The following is a 26,241-nucleotide window of genomic DNA, read 5'->3' on the forward strand; positions in this document are numbered from 1 at the left end:
TTATCCTTTGCTCATAAAAAAACTGAACATTTAACTCCCAACCTTTCTGTAGGTAAAATCAAATGCCAGCATTTACACTTACATATTTTGCTCTAACTGCTCTTTGAATTCATGTTCATACAAAATGTACACATCTTCCAAAAATGTCTAAAACTTACACGTCCTCACAAAGACAGAAGCACAATACACTGATGGGAGTAGGCTTTTCGGATTTCTTTAAAGATCCAGGGAGAGCTTAGTCTTCTTACATCAAGTGGTGGGGGGTGTTTTGTATTGATAAAGGCTTGTAGAGAAGGATGGGAGGAGGGACATGCAACAGAAGGACATAATGGTCACCAGGTAGCCAAAGCTCACGGCTATTAAGTCCAAAACACACTGCTACATTTGCTGTATTCACAAGCAAATCAACCAATTCACATGCCATGTTAACCATCAAAAAAGTTAAGCAGATAAAGTAAAATGTGAAGTATACATTTTTCTTCCTTTCACACAATTCTTCACCAAAGAGCTGATTTCAGTTCTTTTGTTAAAACACTTAAAACGCCAAAGAAGAAGTGCTAAATGACAAGAGGTAGCCTGGTTGTTTCCATGCTTCATCACCTTAAAATTAAAGTAACTTGTATGAAGCACATAAAATAGTACACATGGCTATCTTGGCATGCATCAGAAAGTGCCAGTCTGTTTTGGGCTCAAGAAAAGAGAAAACCTGAATGGAAAACTGAACATGCAGAAAAGGCACCAACAGAAATCACCAAAGAATATAAGATAACGTTCCAGTATTTACAGCTTCACTAACAGCATATTTGTTGTGTACAGCCTCTGTCTTCTTTCCACACAACCTTTAAAGCTATTCTCTGCTGCAAGTATGTTAGTATTAAGATAAACACAAGACTCCAATATGTATGTCTGATATAATGGATCCAAAGTGGATTCAGTTCTCTTTACTGGATTTCTACGACACTGAAGCAATTTAGAAACTATATAATGGACGTTAATAAGAGGCTCTAGCTTAATGACATACTTTCATCAGACATGCACATTTTCAACAAAAAGACTCTAAATCTTTGCAAAAAGCCCCCACATGACCCAACAAACCTGCCAAAACCTGAATCCGCAGTCTTGAAACTAAAGAAGACAATGAGAGAGTGACACAGAAATGCATGAGGATGGGTCGGTCATTCAACTGAACCTGCATTCCTACTATTCATCATTTGAACTTCATTCAGTTAATGATGAAAATAAAAAGGCAGGTATAAGAAATGTTTGAGGTTGGATAAAAGAAAAAAAAATATTTCAATTCATGGCAAAATAATGGGAAATATGTATTGTTTTTAAATGTTATTTTAAAAAATTAGCACTTGTGACTGTTTTTAATATGAGAAAACAAATGATTGTTCACCGGTTCCAAATTCTACTTAGTTTATATTCACCTTTCCTCTAAAAAGCAAAGAAAGAAATTAGTTTAAGACGTATTTAGTCAACTGGTTTCAAATTTATCTTCTGGTTTATTAAATTCTGTTGTGGTCAGATCACATGCCAATGCACTGCAATCGAACTGAGTCAGGCTGCATGTAGCGGGGCGTGGCTCAGCTGCAGGGTAGGGGTGCAGTAGTGAGTTCAGGGTGTGGTGTCAAGGGATGGCTGACCCACACAGCTGACCTCCATCTCACTAACTATGCCTCCCCATTTTCAGTAGCTGCCAGGGGCTGGAGGAAAGCGGTGTGTGCTGAGCTGGAACTCAGCTGAGCAGTGTGAAAACTGCATAACTCAGAGTGGCATTAAACATTGTAAGTAAATATTCAACTGTCGACGCTGCGTGTGTCCGGTCCTTGTGTCACACTGCAAAATGGGCACAACACATCAGATACTCAACTGGTTGTATTCTGGATGTGTGTCATTTTGCTATTAAAATTTCTGTCCTGTAAAGCACCTGACTCAGAATTTGTGGAGGGTTCAAGGTTCTGGCTGGACTGAATATATGTAACTAATGTGAATTTATATGTATGTAGATGGCAACAGAGTTCCAATGGATAGCAACAGATTTATGAATTATCACTATACCCATTTTAAGCAAACCCAACTTCTTTTCCTGCCCACACTTTGAGTGATTTCTTCTCCACCTTTGATGCTTTTCAGTTGTGACTGAGTATGAACAATGAAGAAAGCAGGCATTGTGCATGGTATTCCACATATCCATATGTCTTTTTTTTTATCTTTAAAGCTATTGTTGGAACTACACCACACTGTGGGTAGCTGTTGATATTTACAAATTAAATGTGCATTATTTAAGTGGTATATTTAAAGTTTTGAGAAATATTAGTAAATTGGTCAGTACATTTGAACGTCTAACCAGACTGTGAGATACTGTGTAAAACTGTGTACAGCCAACATTATTTTAACATTTAAATCCTACATATAACAGTGTCATATCATTTATAAATAATTGCTTGCTAGCATAGATTTTGCTTTAAGTGACTGAATATCAATGACTTTCTATGTGTCTTATCATTACTCTGCTGCTAGCTGCTGCCTGTGTAGAAAGCCCTTAACCGGGATACCTTTAATTCTAGGCATCCTGGATTTCAGTTAAAATGCTTCTTACTAAAATATTTATATTTTAGTTTTTTGGGGTTTTTTTTTTTCTTTGAATGGATCTCCAGTTTTTTTATATAAACAAAAAAGTATTTTATTTATTAATTTATTGTTTCATTTACATTGGACATTTAAAATCAAAGTACTTTACAATAAAAAAATAACATATAAAGTAAACAATAAAAAATAGTAATCAGAACAAAATTGCAGGTGAGTTTTAAAGCAAAATATACAGAGCTGAAAAATTCTTTATAAATTTACAATCAAATATAAATAAATATTCTTTCCATCTTGAATGTCTCCCGACATCAAGGTGTAATAAAAAAAAATCTGGAAAAATAGAATTCAGAAGACAGCATAATCCTGACAAAGTTTTCATGCGATATTCAAGCAAGATGCATATTAAAGTTCAGGAATTATATAGCAAGCTCCCATTGAATGCTTCCAATAGGCATTCTACAAGTATTCACCTAAAATGACTTATATGGGTTCAAATACTGTAAATTTGAGTTGAAATGCAATTAATTTTGCAATTTTGTATAAAAGTTAAATGTCTTAACAGCCATATAATCCCAAGCATGTGATATGTCATGCAAAAACCAGAATGGAACATGTGGGGGAAAAATGTTTTTGGAAGTCAAACCCACATGTAGAAGAGAGGCAAAAGGAAAAGGAACAGACTTTAAGATGAGGAGAGGATGTGGAGCGCCGACAGTTACCAAAGCGACTGTTGGTGCAAAAGAGCAGACCCAGCTGTAGGCTGTGTGTGTGTGTGTGTGTGTGTGTGTGTGTGTGTGTGTGTGTGTGTGTGTGTGTGTGTGTGTGTGTGTGTGTGTGTGTGCGTGTGTACTGTATGCATGTATACTTGGTTCTGACCAGTCATGGATAATTTCAGGTCAATATAAATACTGATATTTAGTAAAATAATCTTTTTAAAAACAGAATATTAAAAAAAATAAAAATTCCTGCAAAATCTGACCTGTTGTGGTGTTACATCGGCATTTTCAAATTACTTTATCTATTTTTTTAATAATAGAACCATCAACTCTAAGGTACCTCAAACTGATCTCAAATTTCGATCAAGGTTATTTTTATTATATAAAAATAATTTATCATATAAATTATAATATAAATAATATATATATATATATGTGTGTGTATATATATATATATATATGCTTCAGCTACATAAACTTTACCTTGGGGTACATAACTTTACACTATTTGTGTTAGGATGATTTTAAATTGGAATAAAAAGTGACAAATCATTACTCTAAATTTTGGGGAAATGATTTGTCTTTAATTCATCCTGTCTGCTTTCTTCACCAATTTCTCCACTTCACATCATATCGGTATTCCCTCTTTTTATTCTTTTCATTCCCTGTTTTATACCCACACACACTCTCTCTCCATCCCACACTTCTGTCTTTTTTTCCCCTCGTTCATGGGGATTAGTGGAATCTGAGAATGGATGCTGCATTTTGCTGCTGCCCCTTTGTGTGCAGGGTTCTGTTTACTCTGATAATAGGGATTGGAAGCACACTGTTTGGCTTCCATGTGTCGTCCATGGAGACTTCATTAAATCAGAGTCATAGGAGGCCAAACTCCCCACAAGCTCATGCTCTCACTCTCCTACATCATACATCATTTACAACAGCAACAACAACAGCTAATATTGTATAAATAATGGCAATGGATATTGTTAACACATGACTATTTAAAATATGCAGCTAAAATATTTTCATATTATAGGTTTTTAGATTTTTGAATAATTTTTGTCATCAACCAGTACCCAAGATTTAGTATTTATTTATTTTTATCTGATTTCAGTTTTTTTCATAAAATAAGTGGCAAATCCTGCTATTAGATAAAGTTAACTTTAAGTTATAAGAAAAACTAGAATGGCCACTTAAAGTTTGCTCTAAACTGAAGTCAGCCCACATAGACGCCTTGTTAATAATAATGTTTACTGTACAGCGTGGCACAAAAAACAAACAGACTCTTCGACTGCACAGATGTTGATTTTTTTTTTTAACACTACAAAGGGTTAAAGTTAGAGATGTGGCAGCTTTGACTGATGAGTGAATGCTGACACAGCAGTTGGAAACAGGGCGTCTACAAAGGCTAACCGCTGAAAGCTTGAGTCACTGAACTGAAATTTCTCCATTATGTTTTTGGTGTTTTTAATGCAGTTCTCTGACAAATAAAATGGCTTTCAGTGTGGCCCAACCAAAAGTTTCTACTAAAAGTTTCTACTTCAGTTACAGTGAGTGAAATTCAATGTTACTTGGAATTAATTAGCTTATACAAGTGACCTATGCCACAGGTACTGAGAATGTACCTTTCTAGCCAAGCTTTCCAACAGAAGATAAGCTATTACTAAAACCCAGTTGCATTCTGCCAGGACAATTCAAATCTAAAAATAGACATCGATTAAAATGAAGCAAAGAAAAGCAATTTATCTCTATTTGTCTCAGACAGTGCTGTCATAAAGCTGTTTGCATCCATCCTTTAGATCAGGGGTCAGCAACCCTGGGCACGAAGGGTTAACTGATGGCAGACCATAGTTGGACTGGCCATCGGGCATTTGCCCGGTGGGCTGATGGTGATTTTTCGTTTTTATGGGCCGATGATTTTTTCTTTTTTTTTTGTTTTTTGAAACGTTATAAAGAATGAAAGGTGGTGGTCTGACCAGATGCTGGCCAATGTGTAAAAACAACTCAGTTGTTTGATGGTGGGTATGGTGGAGCTGCCACAGAGGCCAGCAGGTGGATGAGGGAAAGGGGAGGCAGGAGGAGGAGAGACCCGAGGCGGCCGCCCGGTCCGAGTGTCAGGTGAAATGAACTTCAGGTAAGAAGTTATGACCTGCAGTCTATCTGGGTCAGATATAAACCAAGTTTAGGTGGAGTTTATTTTCGTTGTGCTGACTTTTTATAGCCAGTTACAATAACTCGTACTGCGTGCTAGCTAGCATGACGGAGTTTCTATACAGCTGGGTGGGTGCTATGTTACTGATAGTGAACTTTATTTTATTCATAAGGTTAGTTAGTAGAGTTGCCAACCGTCCCTTAAAAAAACGGAATTGTCCCGCATTCAGAGAAAATATTAGGTGTTTCGTATTGAGCTGCAAAGGAACAGTTTGTCCCGGACTTCAGCTACAATGGAAAAAGACACAAAGCTGGAGTTATTCTGTGTCTTTATGCTGCAGCTGCCTCTTCTTCTCTCGTTCTCTCCCCCTCTCTCTCCTGTTGCTACTTCAATCATGAAACTGATCAATGATCAGCTGATCAGCTTTTCTCTCTTGTTTGTTTATCGCTCACTTTGCGCCAGAAAGAGGAAACCAGCGGAGGTCGCGTTAAACAACAGCAGCACGTTTAAAGCTTGATCAGCTGTTGTTAGAATTTATTTAATATTACTTTCTAGTATCAGCTGATGTTGGCTGGAGCCACAGCTGTAAAGCTGCTGGTCAGGATGTTGGTTTGGTTATCTGGTGAGAGGGAAACATGAAGATGAAACCAGGAGATGTCCTTACTGAATCATCAGAGCTGAACAGGTGATGGAGAAACAGGTTTACCTTTTAGCTGACATGAATGAGTTGAAGGGAAGTTATGAACTGTTTCTGAGAGACAAATAACACCAGGATCCTTTTCTACGTAGCTGACAGCTGGTAACTGTGCAGGGGCGGATCTAGCAAAGTTTTGCCAGGGGGCCAGGTAGGGCATTAACAGGGAAAGGGGGGCACAAAGAAATACTTTTCTTTCTTATTCTCATTTAAAATGTCTCGCTTTTCATAACTAATTATCTGAATCTTACAACCAAAGTTTTTATCTGATGTAAAATGTATAGAAATTATACATATATCAACAAGACAGTGTACATCACTGTCACAACGGCATCTGTTTTCATTCAAAGGCTTTATGGCTTGTCCTATAATACCTGGTGGGCCGGTCTCTAGTCAAAATGCCCAGGCCGATTTTTTGTCCCAGTCCAGCCCTGGGCATGACACGCAGTGAATTAATCTGAGCAGGTGCATTAAAAAATAAATGGCCGGGCCAGCGGTGCACATCGCAAATCAGCTTGCATAGACACATTAGTTGTGCCTCTTCTTAATGACGGTATCTTAGCTAACAGCCCCAACTACTAGATTCATTGTAATTGGCTAAAAATAACTTAGCCTACCGGTGAGAGGGACGTTGCTAGCTGGCAGTTTTTTCAAGCGATGTTGAAACTTCCACATTCCGACACAAATGCTTCAGGAGCTGTCCGCTCAGCGCAGCATCAGCACCCCGGAAATACACGGATACATCCGTAGACTCGAGACAGAATTCACAATGCGTTTTCGGGACTTTCAGGTGTATGGACCAATGTTTTCTTTTCTGATCAAACCAGAAAGCTTTAATGAGCAGCTGGGTTTGTCTCGCATTAACTGGCTGAGTTAATGCCAGTTAATGTGACATCGAAATGCAGCTGATTGAACTGAAAACCTCGACTCTGTGGGGGTCAAAGTTTACAGAACTACGAATGCAGCTGGAATCCACAGCTGTGCGTGTTCATGGAGTTTGCATTTTCACCTGCTGGACATCACTACCTGACAAGTTTAACTGTCTTCAGAACATTGCAGAGGCCTTATTGACAGTATATGGCTCTACATGTCTGTGTGAGCAGATTTTCTCTCACATGAGTGTCCTCAGGTAGCCGTCTGAATGCTGGACACTCAGAGACCTGTGTCTCTGAGTGGGAGACCAGAGATCACTTTAACATGTGTGTCTCTGTATTAACAGACATGCCATATTGGCCCAGTTTATTTTTCTTATCATTCTTGTGAGGAGACCATAAATAGCATTTGTATTTTCTGTTGTACAGTTCATTTACTGTTATGGAGTTCTTGTTATGGATAAAAAGTCTTTTTTTGTTTCAAAATAGCTGATAACTATTCGCTGATAGCTGCCAACATCTGCGAACAAATATAATTCTATAAAGTTGTTCTGTATAGTGTGTAACTGTTAATATAGAGTGTTATTAAATTTATTGCCAATGCAATCATATGGCACACTGACTTCTGAGGAAATTTTAGATGGCGCTCATGATCAACAAGGTTGCCTACCCCTGCTTTATATCACTGCCATCTTGTGACCACGGTTGTCTATTGTTGCTCAAAGCTCTGCTTCTTTGTACTCATAGGAAATTGTAGCTGTCACTGTTTAACATCTCTTTTTTTGTGATTTGCGCATGCACGTTGTGGATAAACTGTGAATCTTTCACAGTAAACTGATGGGGAATAGCACGCGAGGCGAGGCAAGCTACCGCTGGAACTGTTTTCACTGCTCTGAGGAACACAGCTAGCATTAGCTAGTAAAGATGTTTCAATGATGTGGCACCATAACACATGAATTTCCTCTTGCTAACCGCTATGGTCAATGTGCGACTTCCTTCAACAAGCAAGTTGAGCAGGTGCAGGCTCAGCCAGCACTTTTAGATTAGCATCTACACAATATGCTAACGCTGAAGTGTCATAAGACTTGACAAACAATTCATTTGTGTTGGTAACATTTATTTTAAAAATGCATTTCAGATCACAGTCAGACGGATTTTTTCTGTGGAACCTCAGCCTTGATTTTTCTTTGTTCACTCTGGCTTTTGAAGAAGTTCTGAAACACTGTAGAAAATGATGGGATGAATTTTAATTTGTATTACATCTTTGCAGCATAATAAATTCCTGGAAGGACTGACTGACCATGAGTAATTATTTTCATTGCAGATTAATCTTTAAAATTTTTTGATGAAATGCCAAGTCTTTTAAAATGTTCCAAAAACTCATTAACTGGAATGTCAAACAGGTTGGGAGTAAACAATTGTCCTTTGATGTTTTCTGTTTCTGATCTGTTTTGAAAGGATGTACAATTACCAATCCTGGACACTTAAAAGGGCCTGAGCAGAAAATGTAAAAATGCCATCTCTCCTGTGCCCACAAAAAGTCAGAGTTAATCAACAAAAGAAGGTCTGTACCTCTAGAACTGAAAGCTACAAAGCAGCCAACAGAAAACCAAAAATTATTGCATTATAATAAATCCTGCACTTTTGAGCTTATCACTTTTGCAAAACAGTCAACGATGTCCTGTGAGTCTCAGCAGGAGGATGAACACAGTCCTCTACCTCAAGCTGTTTATCTTTCAGTTCTCAGAATTTTTACCGTTCTGAGAGCAAGTACATAATCTCTGAGCCAAAAATAAAGCCTGGGTATAACAAAGCACTTCTGCTGCCTTTTAAAAGGCCATTCAGTCTTCTACTTAGGTTTGAAAACTTTTTATTTAAAACGAAGCTCTGTCTGAGGAACTGTTGCGGTTTCTTTAGATTTTACCTGACCCGACTGAACCACTTCTATGTTTAGACTCATGAACACAAAAAAAATGTTTAAAATCCTGGGGACATTTTTAAAGGTAAAAATGTTCGAATAAGGGAATTAACAATAGCATGGTTGTTATGGTGGGCAGAGAACACTGTGCTCAGCCTGGTGTGCTCAGCTGGCTACAAGCACCATGTGGATGTCAGACTCATCTCACACTTGTCCATCACCAGAGACTGATGTGATGTTAATGATGCTGCAGACTGATGTAAGGCTTGATGCCATGGCAACAGCCTCCTGCTTCAAAGAAATTCAGTTGTGGTTTTTATGAAGGCCGTCTGTGCATTTCAGTTGAGTGTATTTATGACCTGCCAGAGCAGAGAAAAATACAATGGAGAAGAGATTCTTAAGCCATCTGAAGTCAATGCTTTAAATAAAAGCATATTTATAACATTTATAACATCATGCAAGACTCATCACTCTGACAACCTGACATAGAATCCAACCTATTAAACACTACAGCTTATAAACTCATCTATTTGTTTTACTTTTTGTTTAAGTTAGGTATGCCTGACCAGGAGGAACATAAATCCATCCATGTTTTTTAACTGCTTTGCAAACCAGTGTTTTCGTGGTGACTGAAGTCACCCCAGCTGACTTTGCTAAAAGGCAGGGACATCAGAGAGACAAACAGCTCATCCACGCTCAAATTTACAACAATCAGTCTTTGAGAACATACTAACTCCAAATAAAAAGGTCACTCAGCACATTAGGCTTTTCCTTTTTCTTGTGAGGCAACAGTACTAACCATTGACACTGATAAATACATCTAGAAGCCTGTTTTTGATGAAAAACTTGTTGTTGTTGTTTTATCACATAATGTGCCACTACTTGGTTAAAATATCATTTTAAATGTGTTTTGGTTGTTCAGTTTAAACTTTCTTGGAGGAAGAACATTGCAAAGCAAATGAGTGCAGTTTTTCCAAAATAAAAAGAATGGTTAAGAAATACTCCATTACTTAATACTAAATACTTCCATGTGTTGCTTATTGTTTTTCAAACGGTGGACACACAGAAATACCAACACCTTTTTTGTCTCACAAATGACATCACTGTGTGTAATTTTTTTCTGATTGTTTTTCACCACTACTCTTTGAATCCGTGTCTGCAATCAAATATAATCCCTGCCTCAGCTACCCTGGTTTTCCAGTCTGTGCTTATTCCCACTTGGGAAGCACGGTGCTTCCTTGTGCTTTGGACTAACTTCACTGAGATTAATTGTTCTACTTGATTGTTTTTTTTTCTGCCAGCCTCCTGCTAGCCAGCTGATCCCTCTCTGTGTGGTGTTTGCATGTTCTCCCCATGCTTCCATGGGTTCTCTCTCCGGGTGGACTGGCATTCTCCCACAGTGCAACACGTGCACGATAGGCTCCAGGTCCCTGCTACCATTAATTGAATAAGCAGGTAAACATGGATGGATGGTTGTATGGTTGGTTGATTAAACATTCTAGACTTTAAAATGTGAAAATTTTTATTCTTTATATTATATAAATTCTTTATAGTTTAATGGCTAGATATAACATGGCTTCCATGTACAATGTCAGTTTCTGGATCATAGGGTATTCCAAACTAGGTAGGATATTATTAATCCCAGTGACAAGTTTGGCATTCTCAAAAAAGTGGAGAAAAGACACTCTTTTGAGCAACATAGAGACAAGATGGAGATGGAGAGACAGCAACCAGACACAACTGACTACACAGAGGAGATGCTGGGGAGTGCACACAGAGGCTAAAACAAGTGACTAGACACAGGAGCTGGGGATAAAACAGGCATGGAGACACGACAGAGTGGAGGGACAGAACAAAGCCCAGACGGGGACATGACTGAGCTGAGAGAGCAGGAGACAGAGACAAGACCGGTGAAATGGGAAAATAAACATGGAGATAAGGCTGGAGACTACAAAAACCAACACAGGAAGCTAGACACAAGAGAACGAGAGAAACACTGAGGGAGGAATTAGTCTCACTAAACACTTAAAGCATGAGGTAAATGAAACCAAGAATCAACTCAGAATATTCAAACACTATAATGTCCAAAAACTACAATGCAGGGCCATGACATATAGAGATTTACACTTGGTGAAACCTCGGCAGCTGCAATGATCCACGCTTGTGATGGCTCACATGATCAATAGGGGATCAATGACCCTCAGGAATACCTCCAAAGGGCCCCCTACATTGGGTTAAATACCTGGGTCACACAGTTGTTTTAGAAGTGAGGAAGCCTTTTGGACGAGATGTGAAATATCTTCACAAGCCAAGAGACATCCAGTTACCTTCTTTTTAAGCACTCAACAGGATTTAATAATAATTTTAGTACTGTAGATTTAAAAAGGCAAACTATCTGACCAGAGCAGTATTTGTGTGATGTGAGATGATATGTGAGGAGAGAGAAAGTAAAATGTTTGTGTGTGAGTTGAGTCAGACGGGGCCGGATGCCAGGCCTTTGATTAACTGCAGCCAGCCCAGAATCATGAGGTGTTCCCGTTGTTAGAAGACATGGAGCTCCTGCTGAGAGTGATATCAAAGGGCTGCAGTCACTACTGCTGATCTGCCAGCTACCTGCTGTGTCAACATGTCTGTCACCACTGCCACGCTGGGCCAGGGATCATACACAAGAAGGGTCAGGTGGGGAAATGATTAGAGAAGTAGAAGAGGAGAGGATTTGTTTTTGTGTTGGTGCTCGTGTGATGAATTAGAAATGGTTGGAAAGAGGAGGAAAAAGAGCAGATCAGGTTGGACAAATCACTTACTGTCCTCCGAAGAGCTGCATCCCCAGCAAGGCAAAGACCACAATGAAGAGGAACAGGAGGAAGAGCAAGCTGATGATGGACTTCATTGAGTTCAGGAGGGAAACAACAAGGTTCCTTAAAGAGTTCCAGTATCTGACATGAAAGAGCAAACAAAAAGAGGGGCACAAAGAAATTATTGTTGTACATACTGGAGCACACACACACAAAAAAACAAAAAAGCAAACAGGAAGACTCAGACAGAAGTAATATGACAAATCTTGCAAATACAACCAAAGCAGAGGAGGGCAGAGTGGAACAAATAGCAATAAGAAGTGTAGGTGGCATAAAACAAATCAGTGTGTCAGGGTGTACAGCTGCCAGTCTCACTGAATGACAAGATTAAGGCTAATCTAATGGCATGAAAGGTATAAACTATGACATGATTGTCAGTACAGGGAGCAAGGCAGGAAAGAATAGAAGAACACAGCTTCAATATTTAGGACCTTCTGGTAAGAAACTATTTTATAGATGTATTGGTAAGTTTATTATCAGGTCTAGTCAAGTGCAGTCCAAGTGTTACGTTGCAGGTGTGTATTAGCACAATGCCACAATATTAGCAGGAGTGGACAACCCAATAAATTAACCCCAAGGTCAGACTGTGTGATGCCCAAACCGAAGAGCTCATACAACAGGACAGTTATGTCAAGCACAACAATAAATATACAACAGAATGTCTGAAAAAGAAATACTGTGGGAAGACCTTAAGAGTGCAATTAGAACCATATACATGAATGCAATACAATTTTCAGCTAGATTCAGGTTTTGCTCAGTAAAGTAGTGCTTTCAGTTTTATGATACATTGAAAGGTTTTCCTGTATTGCTTCCTGAAGACACATTTTAAGTGTTCAGATTAAAAGTCAAGGCAAAGTGATAAAAAGCAGACTCCTTAAAAGATTTCTCACTCTAACGTTATGTATATTTCACAGTTATGCACTGTATACTGTTTTTGTGTTCCACTTTGTCTGATTTATGACACCAAGAAGGAGACATTTTTCATCTAAACTGCAGCACACAATGAACACAATAATACTGGTAGGACTGCAAAGTGCAAACAAAGAAAACATTTCTGCATTGAAGGCATGTTGTCAGGGATCTGTGTGCAGGCAGGCGGAGACTCGTTGAGACAAAATAGCAACTCAAAAACCACAGCCGGCAAAGAACAAACACATAAACTGAACAATGAAAGCTGAGACCGGAAACACAAAGGCAAATCTGAGGGTACGACACAACGCTGAACACTGGAGGACACACACTATATATACACACACATGAGGGAACGAGGAACAGGTGGGGACACAGCTGGGAGAAATTAGACCTAACGAGACAGAGAAAGCAAAACTAGAAACACTGATATAAGACATAAACCTTCAAAATAAAACAGGAAACAATTCACACAGACGCAGACTTGACACTGAACTAAACCTATACTAAACACGAGGGCACAAGGACAAAACCTAAGAACTAAACCCTTAACCAGAATAAACTGAAACATAGATTTATAATAATGATCAACAAAGCAAAACAAGGGAATCAGAATATAACCCATAATACAAAATCAAACCAAAACATAAGAACTCAAAATGCTGGGTCAAAATCACCCAGAACCGTGACAAATGTATGGTTATACCTTGTAGTTTCACACAGTGAACTTACTTGGTGACTTTGAAAATCCTAAGCAGTCTCAGAGCTCTCAGCACACTGATACCAAACGATGCTCCTGGTTTAATCATGTCCCAGATCACCTCAAAAATGCTGCCAACAATCACCTGAAGACAAAAGGAGAAGGTAAAGTTATTACCTGATGTGTGTGGCTCTGCTTTTAGGACACCAGTCATCATAAACCAAACAGAAGCTTGGATTGCAGCCTACACTTACCCCAAAATCAAAGCAGTTAAAGGAGGAGTGGAAATAATTCCTTACTCCGAGGCCGTACATCTTCAAAGTCATCTCAGTCAGAAACAAACCCAGAAACACAAACTCTGCAGTGTCTGATGGACAGAGCAACAAAACAGAGAGCGTGTAGTCATACAGGCGGTGAATAAGTGAGTATGTAGGAGTGCATTTTATTCTGACACTTACAGAGGGCTCTTGTAAGCCACTCGGGTTGGTCATAGTGGACTATGGCCACGCAGAGTGTGTTGAGGCCAACCACACACAGGACGATCCAGTAGAAACTCTGAGCCTTCACCATGCGGCGGATGAAGAAGCGGGTCCTCTTCTCTTTACGCCGGAAGTAAGATGAGCTGTCCATCTTACCGCTGCTTTTCACACTGGCCCGACCAAACGGAGAGCCAGGAGGAGCTGAAAACGATGACCAAGAGGTGAGAAAGGAAATGTGTGAGTGTGCAGCGTCTAATTATTTCTGAGATTCACAGTTTTCACAATGAATCACTGTTCGTTTCCTTTGCTTTTTTCCCCTGGTGATCTTAAAATTAGCTTTTACACTCAGATGGCTGTAATGCTTACAAGGCTTTCGTTTAGCAATCATAGAGAAAATAATAATCCACCTACTTCCTCTTTTAGACATAAATTAAATATTTTTTATTTTAAGGTAAATCGGTATAGAAACACTTAAGCCAGCTGTAGTTTTACAGGAACTGTGTGATGGATATGGGTATGTGTTTGGCACACTGGTTTCCTGCCTTCCATTCATAAAAGACTCACATTCTGTGACTCATATAAGCTAAGCTGGTGTGGTTTGGTTTATAATTTTTTTTTACAGTAATGTTTTCTAATAAGAGCTTGCATGCATCACATCCTGCCCTTTCAGCTGTGGTGTAATTAAATATTCAGGCTTCTGTGTATTGGGATTTTTTTTTGCTTCGAAGAAATAAACATTTTACTTCTGTTGGGTTAAGAAAGCTGCACTCAGAATTTCAACCAAAACAAACACAGCAGACTTTATGAACCCAGTGTCAAAGGCACTGTTAATTCTCTGTAAATAACCTCTCTCCTCTATACATGAGCAGCTCATGCAGGTTAGACAGAGCAGTAGGAAGGCTTTGATGCAACTGTAGTTTTTTTTCTTTCAAATTTTAGGTCTGTACTGATGGTGTATCTCTCTCTCTCTCTCTCTCTCTCTCTCTCTCTCTCTCTCTCTCTCTCTCTCTCTGTGTGTGTGTGTGTATTTATTTATTTGTTCCAGTCAGGAGTAAAGTACTCCACTGCTTCTCCTTTACCACAATGTACCCACTGAGACCCATAAATACAGATAAGGTAGCATCCTAATTTTATGCCCCTAAAGCGAGTGTCACTGGTCTCAGGGTGTTTGAGATTCAGATCACTTTATTTGTACCTACAGAGAGATACTCTGCACAGCATGCCTGGATTGTTTACCACAGGCTTGAATGTTGTACGTAGAATCTGCTGGAGCTACTCTTTCAGTTTTCCAGTTTGGGGTTTACATAATGCTACTAATATCCCCTAATGCTCCTATTATCGCAGGAACCACTTTGGATTTCACTTTCCATGTCTGCTGCATCTTCACCTCCTGGTACTGCTCAGTTTTCTCATGCATAGTTGTAAGGCCGTTCTTTCTAACAACAGATAAGGGGTTAAATTTGCAGTTGAAACATCCCCCTAGAAAAAATCTCCCAGACTTAAACCGCCGATATTACGCATAAGCCCTCCTCTGAATATGAGTCTGATACATCTATCTTCACAAGGAAGAAACTGAAAGTCACTAGGAAAAAGGTGCAAGTATTGAAGGAAAACTGAGCCAGCTGTAACTGTCTGGTGCACAGGGACACTCGCTCGAGTGTAATTCTTCCATTTGACTACTTCATGTAGACTGAGACTTTTTGCACATGACACCAATAGAAAGGACAAAACTGATTCAGTGAATGCACAATAAAATAATATTTCTGTGGTTTGGTCAATGTAGAAATAGAGCAGTTTTAGAACAACATGGGGTAGGGCTCTCAGTTCTGTTCGTATTTATCTTGTTTTAATTTGAACTAATGTTCTATTTTCATGCTATAGTCATTTTTTAAGACTGCTGGTTTTATATTATCCTAATCTTCAGTGTGTGTTTTTAAGTTTTTAGTTACTGGTATTAATAAGTTACTGGTAAGTTGCTGCTATTTTGGGGGCAACTATTGAGCTAAGCTCACAAAAAGTTTTTTTTAACTGTTATACTAGGTAGAAAAATGTGCTCTAAACAGATTTAACACACTTTTAAATCTGCTCCCAAGCAATAAACTTGTTCATGGCCAAGATTGTAAACTGATTCAATTTTTAAAAAAAATCTCCCCATGGGACATAAATCAAACCATTAAATCACCTAAACACTCCTTGAAATTTACCTGCAGCTGCTCATTAAAACTGTGCACCTACTACTTCTGTGCTGCACAGCGGAACTGCAGGCATTATGAGTGAAACCAGTGAGATGAGACATGGAATATATATGACATCTATTCCCTCAGCAATGTTTTTTCTAAAGAAACAAACAAACAAAAAAACAGTCATTAGATCAGATAATGGGGGGAAAAAATGAAGGCAGCTAAATGGTTTCATTTACCCTGCTAATGCCTGTTTCCAGCCCACAGACAAGCAATTACACGTTGGCTTTGTTGGGAAGCATAAAGTCCCTTAATATTAAAAAGTATAATTTGAATATGCTGCAGGTGATTCTCCTGCTATTTCAACAGTCTAATTAGAAAAGTTAATTATGCTCCTTTACCCTCAAGGTGATCCACAGCCGGGAGAAACTTTAGACATTCGGTCTCTGAATCCAAGAGCCACTAGAATAATATACATTATTAAGATCTTTGGCCTCGTGTTTAAATGTTGCAGAGACATGGCATCCTGATCTGATAAAGGGAGGCGACAGAGTCAGAGAACGTGTTCACTGTAGAAGATGAGCCTTTATGGGGGGTTTATTGTAAAGGTCGTGTTTGTGAATAGACAGCATGTAAAGGTCAGGGGTATCCTGCTGGTGGACGTGGGTAAAATAAACCAAAAGATTTACCAACAGAGGAGATGTCTGCAAAAGGATCCTCCCCCTCCTCAGCGCTGATCAGGTCGTTTTTACCCTTCTTCACTTTGCCTCGCTTCAGGACTGTAAAGAGAACAGCGCGGATGTAAAAGGATAATAATATATATGAGGATACAGTAGGAACTGTTCTGCTTCATCTGCATTATTTAATGCAGATCTGTGAAAGTGAAGTTAATTATGCCAAGAAATGCTAGCATTTTCTTTTTCCAATGGAACAACTGTGTGCGTGTGGTGAAGATGGCTGAGCTAATTGGGAGCTATGAATAGCAGGCATCAATCACGTTTTTCTGCCTTGCTGCTCGAAGTCGGCCTTGGAATGAAAAACCGCCAGCATGACATGAATGTGAGGGTCATGTGACCACTTCAGTGCCGTTGGAGTGGTGGGCTCGTTCATTAATTCAAAACGCCTGTATATCTGCTCGGGAAAGCAGCTGAGAGGCAGGAAGGAGGCTGAGAAAATAAATACGGCTTTGAGACCACTCCAAGTCTAATTCTTCATCATCAAATCTCTTTCTGTAACTGAATCCCAGAAACCTTTGTTCCCTCTTCAGAGAGGGAAAAAAGCAGCTATGAAAATATCAACCTGTAAAAACTCGGTTTTTGAAGAAATGCCTGTACCTGCACTAAGATAACATATGTTTTGGTTGGCGGGTTTGCTTTGTTGTAAGCATTATATAATGATTCATTTATAGGAGCTCAAAAAACAGCCAAACTGATTTGAAAACAAGGAGATATCTGCACAAATGATTAAATTAAAGAAACCCCATACTTGTGAGAAAAGCAACAGATGTTATATTTTAATTTTTTTTTTTCAAATTTCTGTTCTTTGAAAGTAATTGAAAGCAGCTGCCGCACATCTTTTATCTGTAAATGAAATATCCAGCCTGTAGAGTACGTTATAAAAAGGCTAATTTCCTCAATTTCTTATCATTAAAAGACTTAGTAAATCATTTCAGAATAAAGAGTTTTATAATCCTTTTTTACTCCAGACGGGCAGCTATGATTGACACTCTGCTCCGCTAATCATACCTGTCATTCATCTGACGGATGCCAAATACATATTTTCTGCTTCAACAACATCAGAGTGGTTTTTCTAAAGCCGTGCCTCATACGTTTTAATCCTCCATTTGTAACTGATTGAGGGAAATAACGCTGCTGACTACTGTCATTTTGCTGGAGTCATTAGCATGCATGTGTATCAAATGTGTGTGTATCAGTTTACCGTCATGTATGTATGTGTGTTGGTTCAATAAGTTTCCTTCAGACTATCGCTGTTAATCCCACTAATTAACCCCTCCCTTCACATCGGGCCTAATGCAATGACATCATGAGGAAGAGAGAGAGACAGAGACAGAGACAAAGAACAGTGAAGATGAGAGGGCAGAGTGGAAACCATGATTAGCAATCAAATGTCTGGCTAATCATAAATGCTGATTTTATTTTGCAGTCATGACCAGCAGGCTGCACTGTACTGACAGCATATTTTACAGATGTTCACTAGGACTTCATGTAACACTCCGCGCTATATTTTATATTTTATTTTAATGTTAAATGTAATAAGAGTAATTGTTTGAGTAAAAACCACTAATTAGCACAAATACAGTTAAGATTATAAGTTTACATAGTACACTCACCATAGGCATGAATGTCACAGTAATTTTGGGCTTAAACGATTTATTTTAACTGCTGGGTGCACAAGTTTTAATGTATTTTGGATTTTCTCTAATTCCCATAGAGTTAAAAGTATACATACAGGCTCAAAATACAAAATATGAGTAACTGTATTCTGTTACAGTTACCGTCTAAAAAGGTGGTATTTAGAATACAGTTACTTTGTTGGAATAAATGGATTACACGGCGGTATTTTCCTGTTTCCTGTTGTTGCGGGTCAGGACTGTTTGGGTTTTGTTTGACAGCTATGTTCTGTTGTTCCAGGCGGCAGCGTTACGGTTGCCATGGCTACAGGGTGACGCTCTCTCTGCGACTGTAGCTGTGTCCCAAAACGTCGCCTGCATCCTCCGGAGGCCACATTTGAAGGCCGATTACGTCACAGCCAGGCGACAAAGGCTGTCCCAATTCGTCGACTCCTACAAATTCGTCCTTTATTTCCCTGAATTTGAAGGATGGGTCGGGTGTGTCCTTCGTGGCCCACCATATCCCAGAATTCATAGCGCGGCTCAGCCAAATTTCAGCTGCCAACAATGGCGGCCGCTAATAAGTTTTAAAATTAGTCTTATTAATCTTTCTCGGTCGCAAAATAAACTTTTAACATATTTTCAGGCGAGAAAGTAGCGGTGTAAATTACAAATATCGGCTTGGTTTATCAAGATATCGCATATTTGCAAAAGTGTGCCAACGTTTTCGGAGACGTCTGTTACCCACCAGCTCGATAGCAAGCCGGGGGATTCAATGGTCACTCCAGCCGGCGAGAGCAGCGGACTCCCAGCTTCATCGTTTTCAGACCCCCGCTCTTTCGCTAATCAGGTTAAACATGATATATAAGTCACTCGGATAACTTAAAAATGTAATTGTTTGCCTTTTTTCGGTGTTTTATTTGTTCCGGAGTAAATCGGTTTGGCTGAGATCAAAGTTATTAGATTATTAGATTAAATAAAACTTTATTAATCCATCGGGTGGGTTCCTCCGGGGTTTTCACACAGCTGAATAAACGTTAAACAGAAGTGTGAGACGGTCGAGAATTTATGCCAGTGTCCTGTTATATTTTAGATAGCAAGGAGCAGACGGACACCGACACAGCGGTGACGCAAATCTGAAGGCTAGACCGTCCCATTTCATAGCCTCGCACTTCCGGCCTTCGCGGTCTATGTGGGCCGGGTCCTCCGAAGGATGCAGCCGACGTTTTGGGACACAGCTTGTGTGTTTCCTGAGTGAGAGAGGCCTTTTTGTTGTTGCTGTTGTGCTAAGCTAATAGGCAGAATGCTACAGGCATAGCCCTGAAGAATGTAACCTCATGGGCAGTGTAGTCCGTGCTGCAGGAAGAATGGACTGCCATACTCGTTATGTGTCTGTGAGCGCGAGGAGGGAGAAAAAGGAGAGTGGAAAAGTACAAGTTGTCATCGAGCAGAAACGGGAGCTGGAAGCATGTAAATATAATAATAACCACTGCAGCCAAGAAGAGTGCCTGACGAGCCCAGTTGTAAGTAAGCTATTAAGACTCGACTGTACACTGTGTTCGTGTTTTCCTCCGAAACAATAAGTTCAGTTGGAGCAGCCTTTCAATGCCTCTCTCTGTCTCTCACAAGCAAACTTGACCCAGACAACAAAGTAAAACTAGTTTTTGGCTACGAGCCCGACACGAACCCAACGTATTAGCCAGAGGTCCCTTTACTACGGCTCGGAGCCGCGGACCTTAGGTAATAGTAATAAATCACATTCATGTAGTTGTAAACAGCATATTAAGTAATCCAAAGTATTCAGAATACGTTACTCTCATTGAGTAACATAACGGAATACATTACAAAATACATTTTGGGGCATGTAATCTGTAATCTGTAGTGGAATACATTTTAAAAGTAACCTTCCCAACACTGCGAATGCACACCTCCACTTATATTTGGTTAAATGTCCCTTAGCAAGTTGTACTTCAGTCAGATGTCTCTACCATCAACCAGCTTCTGGTTTAATTCTTGCTGGATATTTGACCACCTCTTTCCTGTTTTTAAGAATATGGTCCTCAAATTTTCAGCATGTTTGAGGTCAAGGCATTTATGCATTATAGTTATTTGGTGAAGCAATTAATTTAGCATTAGCAAAGAGCAAAGATTAGCAAGCTAAATACATAAATCTGCTAATGGTTTGTCAGTAATATTAACTGATAATAACTGTTTAATTCTGATGTGTTATGATGCAAATGTCTCAAAAGCCTGGAAACAGACTAAACATACTGAGGTGACTGACTGGTTAAATTTAAATAAAGAACCTTAAAGATTTTAGATATATGCTAATTATCTGAGAATTGCACAACAAAATCTGTTTAGCCATAGATTATTTTTGCATGAAAAGTTAAAAATTGCAAGCACAACTACTTTGTGTACTCTGCATGGTCATGCTTTTCAAAGATCCAAATAGTCACTGCTAACTTCTGGCGGGACTTGATCCTAATCCCCCTACAAGCTGTTTGCTGACAACTATTACACAAAAACACGACAAACAAAACACTAAATAACTACCAGCAAAACATATGTGACACTGTGAGATTAGACTGTAATAGAAAAGAAGAAAGAAAACAACATTCAAGCAAAAGACCACAACAGCCATCTTAAAGTTAAACAAATAAAATAAAATGAGGTGTAAACTGCATGTCTCAAATCATATGTGCAGTCATTTCAAAGTGGTTCAGGGTGGGGTGTGATCTCTGAAGAATAGTTTACAGTACTTTTGCTTGAAGTGCTCATTCTTAGTGCTCAACAGCACTTCTAAGGCTAAAACTGTGAAAACGACATGCTGCAGTGTTACATGCCAGACAATTTTTTGGCTGCTGCATTGAGTTCCTGGACTTCTGTCATCTCCATAGGATTGCCAGCTAGCTTGTTGGGTTTAAAAATAAATAAAAAATCTCTAATCACAGTAATAATTTGCATCATAAAAGTCCATGCAACAAGTAGACAGGTGAAAAAAAGAGCCAGATCACATCCATGACTGATGACTTTAAAATGATCCATGTGCACAAGTTTAATGATGTCCAAAAGCAGTCATGAGATGGAAACGATGAGCCATACCTCTCTGTGCCTGGTTTACCATCGGCCTCCTGTGGTAATGGACCATGGTAAAGCAGGCAACAGATACTCAGCCCTGTTTTCACCTGGAAGGTTTTGTTTCCTCTTGTACCACGCACCGTCCAGTGGGGACTTCTCCTCTGCAATCTCATCCTCCTCCTCCAGCAACACCTCCTCTGCAGCGAAAGAGAGAAAGGGGAAAAAAGGGGGGATTTTCTTTCTTTCCCTTTCTTTTTTTTTTTCCTAAACACGACCATGCTTTTTGAAAGATGAGTCTAACCTGCTTTGCAGATCCACTCCAAGTATCCGGTGAGCTCTCTCTCAATCTGCTGTTGCCTGCGAAGCTTTAGAAACTCCTGTCTCTTCTCCACACGCTCTCGCTCTTTGGCAAATTCTCTGTTGAGGCAGGTTTTTTTTTTTTTTATACACAGCAAGAACAGATTGCATTAACATTTAACATGTGGTAGTTTGCATTTAAAGACTTTTTTATGTTTGGCTCATGTAAGCAGATATTGATCTACGTAAGAGACAGATAAACTGTAGATGAAGTTGAGGTTCAAACAATTCGGGCAGATGGATTAATAATGTCAGAGTTAAGATGACAGCTGGGAAACTGTTGAGGATATGCAAGAGGAAAAAAAGGCTGCTGGCATAGCCATAACTCTCAGGAGATATTTCCAACATTTTCAGACATGAAATGTTTGGGTGGAGAAGAAAGCTCATGATGCTGTTTCATGGCTCTGTGAGATAGGACTATTGGCAGCATATGCACTTCACATAGAGAAAACAATGAATCGTATGATATAGTATTTTTTCCTCAGTTCTGTTTTAGGAAGCATGTTTATTCAGTTTTCAGTTGTCGCACACAACTTTCTTGTCTTAAGGTCTAATATGAAGCTATAAGCAGCAGGCTATTAGCTTAACATAAAGACTGAAAGCAGCGGTATGCATATGACATCTTTTTTTTCACAACCTCTGTAGTAGAATCATTTCAGGGATTAAGTTATTCAACCTTAGTAGTGCTAGAGTATGTCTGACTTTTCACTTGTGTTATTGCGATAATAAGATAAGAAAAGATTAACAAACAACCTTTGACCAGCATTAGAAGTGCCTGCTCAAAGGATTTTGTTACCTTGTTGATTTCCTCTACTTTACTATTTATGCCTTGTATATAGTTAATGTAAGTTAATGGATTGGTGGCACACAGTCATCAGGAAACATGATTTGGAATACTGAACAGTTCATAGTTTTTAATAGTTTCATGAAAACCAGGAAGATGAGAGTGCAAAGTGATCATTTCACCGTAGGAATATGAGCTAGCTGTTGTTGGATCATCATTTTTCTCAAGAGCTTCATTTTAAGCAGCGTTTCCTTACGACGTCCAGACTAATGATCAAACATGTTTGCTTTAATCAAGAGTTTAAAAAGACAAGAGGCCGTGAGTCACGGCAGGTGAGGCAGGGCTCTCTGTGACCATAGACACAATGAGATGGACAGACGTTGCCTTTAGGAGTGCAAAGGACCAGGATGATTAAAGCTACCGAGCACAGGCTTTTCATTACACAAGACAGGGAAAGACAATGAGAGGAAGAAGGTGAAACGGAGAAGCAGTAGATGATAGAAAAGCATGCTGAATATTCTGTTGATTTACTTGATTAACACTCAGTTTCAAACCATAAGATAATCTTATTTTTTGCTGCTCCTATAAACAGCTACAATGTGGCCCTAAAATACTTATTTGTACATACAGGCCACCGAAACAGCCAGAAGCTTTAATTTAATGTCCTTTTAAAGATTATAAAATATTCTCAAGAAGTCTAATAGAAACGCATCCACTAACACATTCACATAACTTAAGTGACATAGACTTCCATTTACTGCTTATTAGCTTGCAGCATTTCCTGTCATATGGATGTGATGAGAGGATCCAAACATCAGTATGGAAGTTTATTTTTGCACTACTGAGAAAAAAGTTTACGTTCTGAGATATGTAAATTTTAAGTTACCCCTGAGTAAGTAAAAAATCTTGAAATATGTAACTCAAAATTTTAAGTTATTTAGTGGAAATTTTGATAAGATCACCAAAAATATATACATACTGTATACAAGGGACACATGGGCAAGTTTAAAAAACAATAAAAGCTAAAAGTCTTTAGCAGTTGGTAAAATTCTATATTTAGCGTTTTCAATCTCTAGTTCTTAGTTGCCCGCCAACACACACTCACACACACAGTTTGTCATCCCTGTGTTCATTTTCTCGTGTGCTACATGTTCCTGTCCAAGTACAGTGGAACCCCGACTTACGAATACCCCATTTAACGAGAAATTCAAGTTATGAAGGCACTTAACGGCAATATTTCTGCCCGTGTTACGGCAAAATGCCCGTGTAACGAAATCTGCTGGCTCTGATTGGCTGAGTCCAGAAGGCCCACAATGCCTTCCGAATCATGTGACAATCTCGTTGGCTTCCGTACTTGCGCTTCGCTGTTCCACTTGAACGACGTACAGGGAGTGCAGAATTATTAGGCAAGTTGTATTTTTGAGGAATAATTTTATTATTGAACAACAACCATGTTCTCAATGAACCCAAAAAACTCATTAATATCAAAGCTGAATGTTTTTGGAAGTAGTTTTTAGTTTGTTTTTAGTTTTAGCTATTTTAGGGGGATATCTGTGTGTGCAGGTGACTATTACTCTGCATAATTATTAGGCAACTTAACAAAAAACAAATATATACCCATTTCAATTATTTATTTTTACCAGTGAAACCAATATAACATCTCCACATTCACAAATATACATTTCTGACATTCAAAAACAAAACAAAAACAAATCAGCGACCAATATAGCCACCTTTCTTTGCAAGGACACTCAAAAGCCTGCCATCCATGGATTCTGTCAGTGTTTTGATCTGTTCACCATCAACATTGCGTGCAGCAGCAACCACAGCCTCCCAGACACTGTTCAGAGAGGTGTACTGTTTTCCCTCCTTGTAAATCTCACATTTGATGATGGACCACAGGTTCTCAATGGGGTTCAGATCAGGTGAACAAGGTGGCCATGTCATTAGTTTTTCTTCTTTTATACCCTTTCTTGCCAGCCACGCTGTGGAGTACTTGGACGCGTGTGATGGAGCATTGTCCTGCATGAAAATCATGTTTTTCTTGAAGGATGCAGACTTCTTCCTGTACCACTGCTTGAAGAAGGTGTCTTCCAGAAACTGGCAGTAGGACTGGGAGTTGAGCTTGACTCCATCCTCAACCCGAAAAGGCCCCACAAGCTCATCTTTGATGATACCAGCCCAAACCAGTACTCCACCTCCACCTTGCTGGCGTCTGAGTCGGACTGGAGCTCTCTGCCCTTTACCAATCCAGCCACGGGCCCATCCATCTGGCCCATCAAGACTCACTCTCATTTCATCAGTCCATAAAACCTTAGAAAAACCAGTCTTGAGATATTTCTTGGCCCAGTCTTGACGTTTCAGCTTGTGTGTCTTGTTCAGTGGTGGTCGTCTTTCAGCCTTTCTTACCTTGGCCATGTCTCTGAGTATTGCACACCTTGTGCTTTTGGGCACTCCAGTGATGGTTGCAGCTCTGAAATATGGCCAAACTGGTGGCAAGTGGCATCTTGGCAGCTGCACGCTTGACTTTTCTCAGTTCATGGGCAGTTATTTTGCGCCTTGGTTTTTCCACACGCTTCTTGCGACCCTGTTGACTATTTTGAATGAAACGCTTGATTGTTCGATGATCACGCTTCAGAAGCTTTGCAATTTTGAGACTGCTGCATCCCTCTGCAAGATATCTCACTATTTTTGATTTTTCTGAGCCTGTCAAGTCCTTCTTTTGACCCATTTTGCCAAAGGAAAGGACGTTGCCTAATAATTATGCACACCTGATATAGGGTGTTGATGTCATTAGACCACACCCCTTCTCATTACAGAGATGCACATCACCTAATATGCTTAATTGGTAGTAGGCTTTTGAGCCTATACAGCTTGGAGTAAGACAACATGCATGAAGAGGATGATGTGGACAAAATACTCATTTGCCTAATAATTCTGCACTCCCTGTATTGTTGTTGCAGTTAGCAATTAGCCTATAGCCTATCGTTCACTCAAAAGGCACGATGAGTGCTTCGACTTACGAAAGACCCTTGGGAATGAATTAATTTCGTAAGTTGGGGTTTCTGCTGTATTAGTATTTGCTTCTTTTGTTCATTGACTTATTAAAAGTTAGTTTTCATTGACTTTTTGTCTCACTCTTTCATTTTGGCACATCCTTTGACAAAGACTGTGAGAAGTTGAAATTCAGTGAAAGAAACTGGCAACCTGACAAAAACAGCAGGGGCAGAGGTGATTTCAAAACAAGGCAAACAACATGATGATCGTAAAGAAGAGAATATATAACTACAGTTCACCCTTTAGGTTTACCTGTAATATATGACTTACCCAGAAAGAACACCAAGCACCAGGTTAAGCATGAAGAAGGAGCCGATGATTATGAGAGGGATGAAGTAAAGCCAGTTCCAAGTGTTTCCTGCGACGTCATTGGTCTGGACACACAGAAAACACAGAAAACAATATTAGCATTAGCACTGGTATATGTAGATTTAATTCTTCTGTGCCTTGTTGTGAGATGCACTCTCAAAATCAAATTAAGTTAAAGTTTGTATACGTTAAGCTCCAAGAACATTTTCAGTGTCTTTGCCAAACTCTGAAAAAAA

At 39.3% G+C, this 26,241-nt stretch overlaps 1 protein-coding gene across 1 annotated transcript in view; it reads right to left on the reverse strand.

The window, feature by feature from the left end:
• cacna1bb (calcium channel, voltage-dependent, N type, alpha 1B subunit, b) overlaps positions 1-26,241 on the reverse strand; it is a 242,922-nt gene that overhangs the window by 78,076 nt on the left and 138,605 nt on the right. The window contains exons 9-16 of the mRNA XM_040000034.1: positions 25,967-26,070; positions 21,800-21,915; positions 21,606-21,695; positions 16,757-16,846; positions 13,867-14,088; positions 13,663-13,775; positions 13,441-13,553; positions 11,749-11,880 (exon numbers count right to left, since the gene is read on the reverse strand). Of these exons, the coding sequence (XP_039855968.1) occupies positions 11,749-11,880; positions 13,441-13,553; positions 13,663-13,775; positions 13,867-14,088; positions 16,757-16,846; positions 21,606-21,695; positions 21,800-21,915; positions 25,967-26,070 (980 nt within the window). The remainder of the gene's footprint in view (positions 1-11,748; positions 11,881-13,440; positions 13,554-13,662; positions 13,776-13,866; positions 14,089-16,756; positions 16,847-21,605; positions 21,696-21,799; positions 21,916-25,966; positions 26,071-26,241) is intronic.

This window comes from Simochromis diagramma, unplaced genomic scaffold (genome assembly GCF_900408965.1).
Source record: "Simochromis diagramma unplaced genomic scaffold, fSimDia1.1 OVJJ01000596.1, whole genome shotgun sequence".
Lineage (NCBI taxonomy): Eukaryota > Metazoa > Chordata > Actinopteri > Cichliformes > Cichlidae > Simochromis > Simochromis diagramma.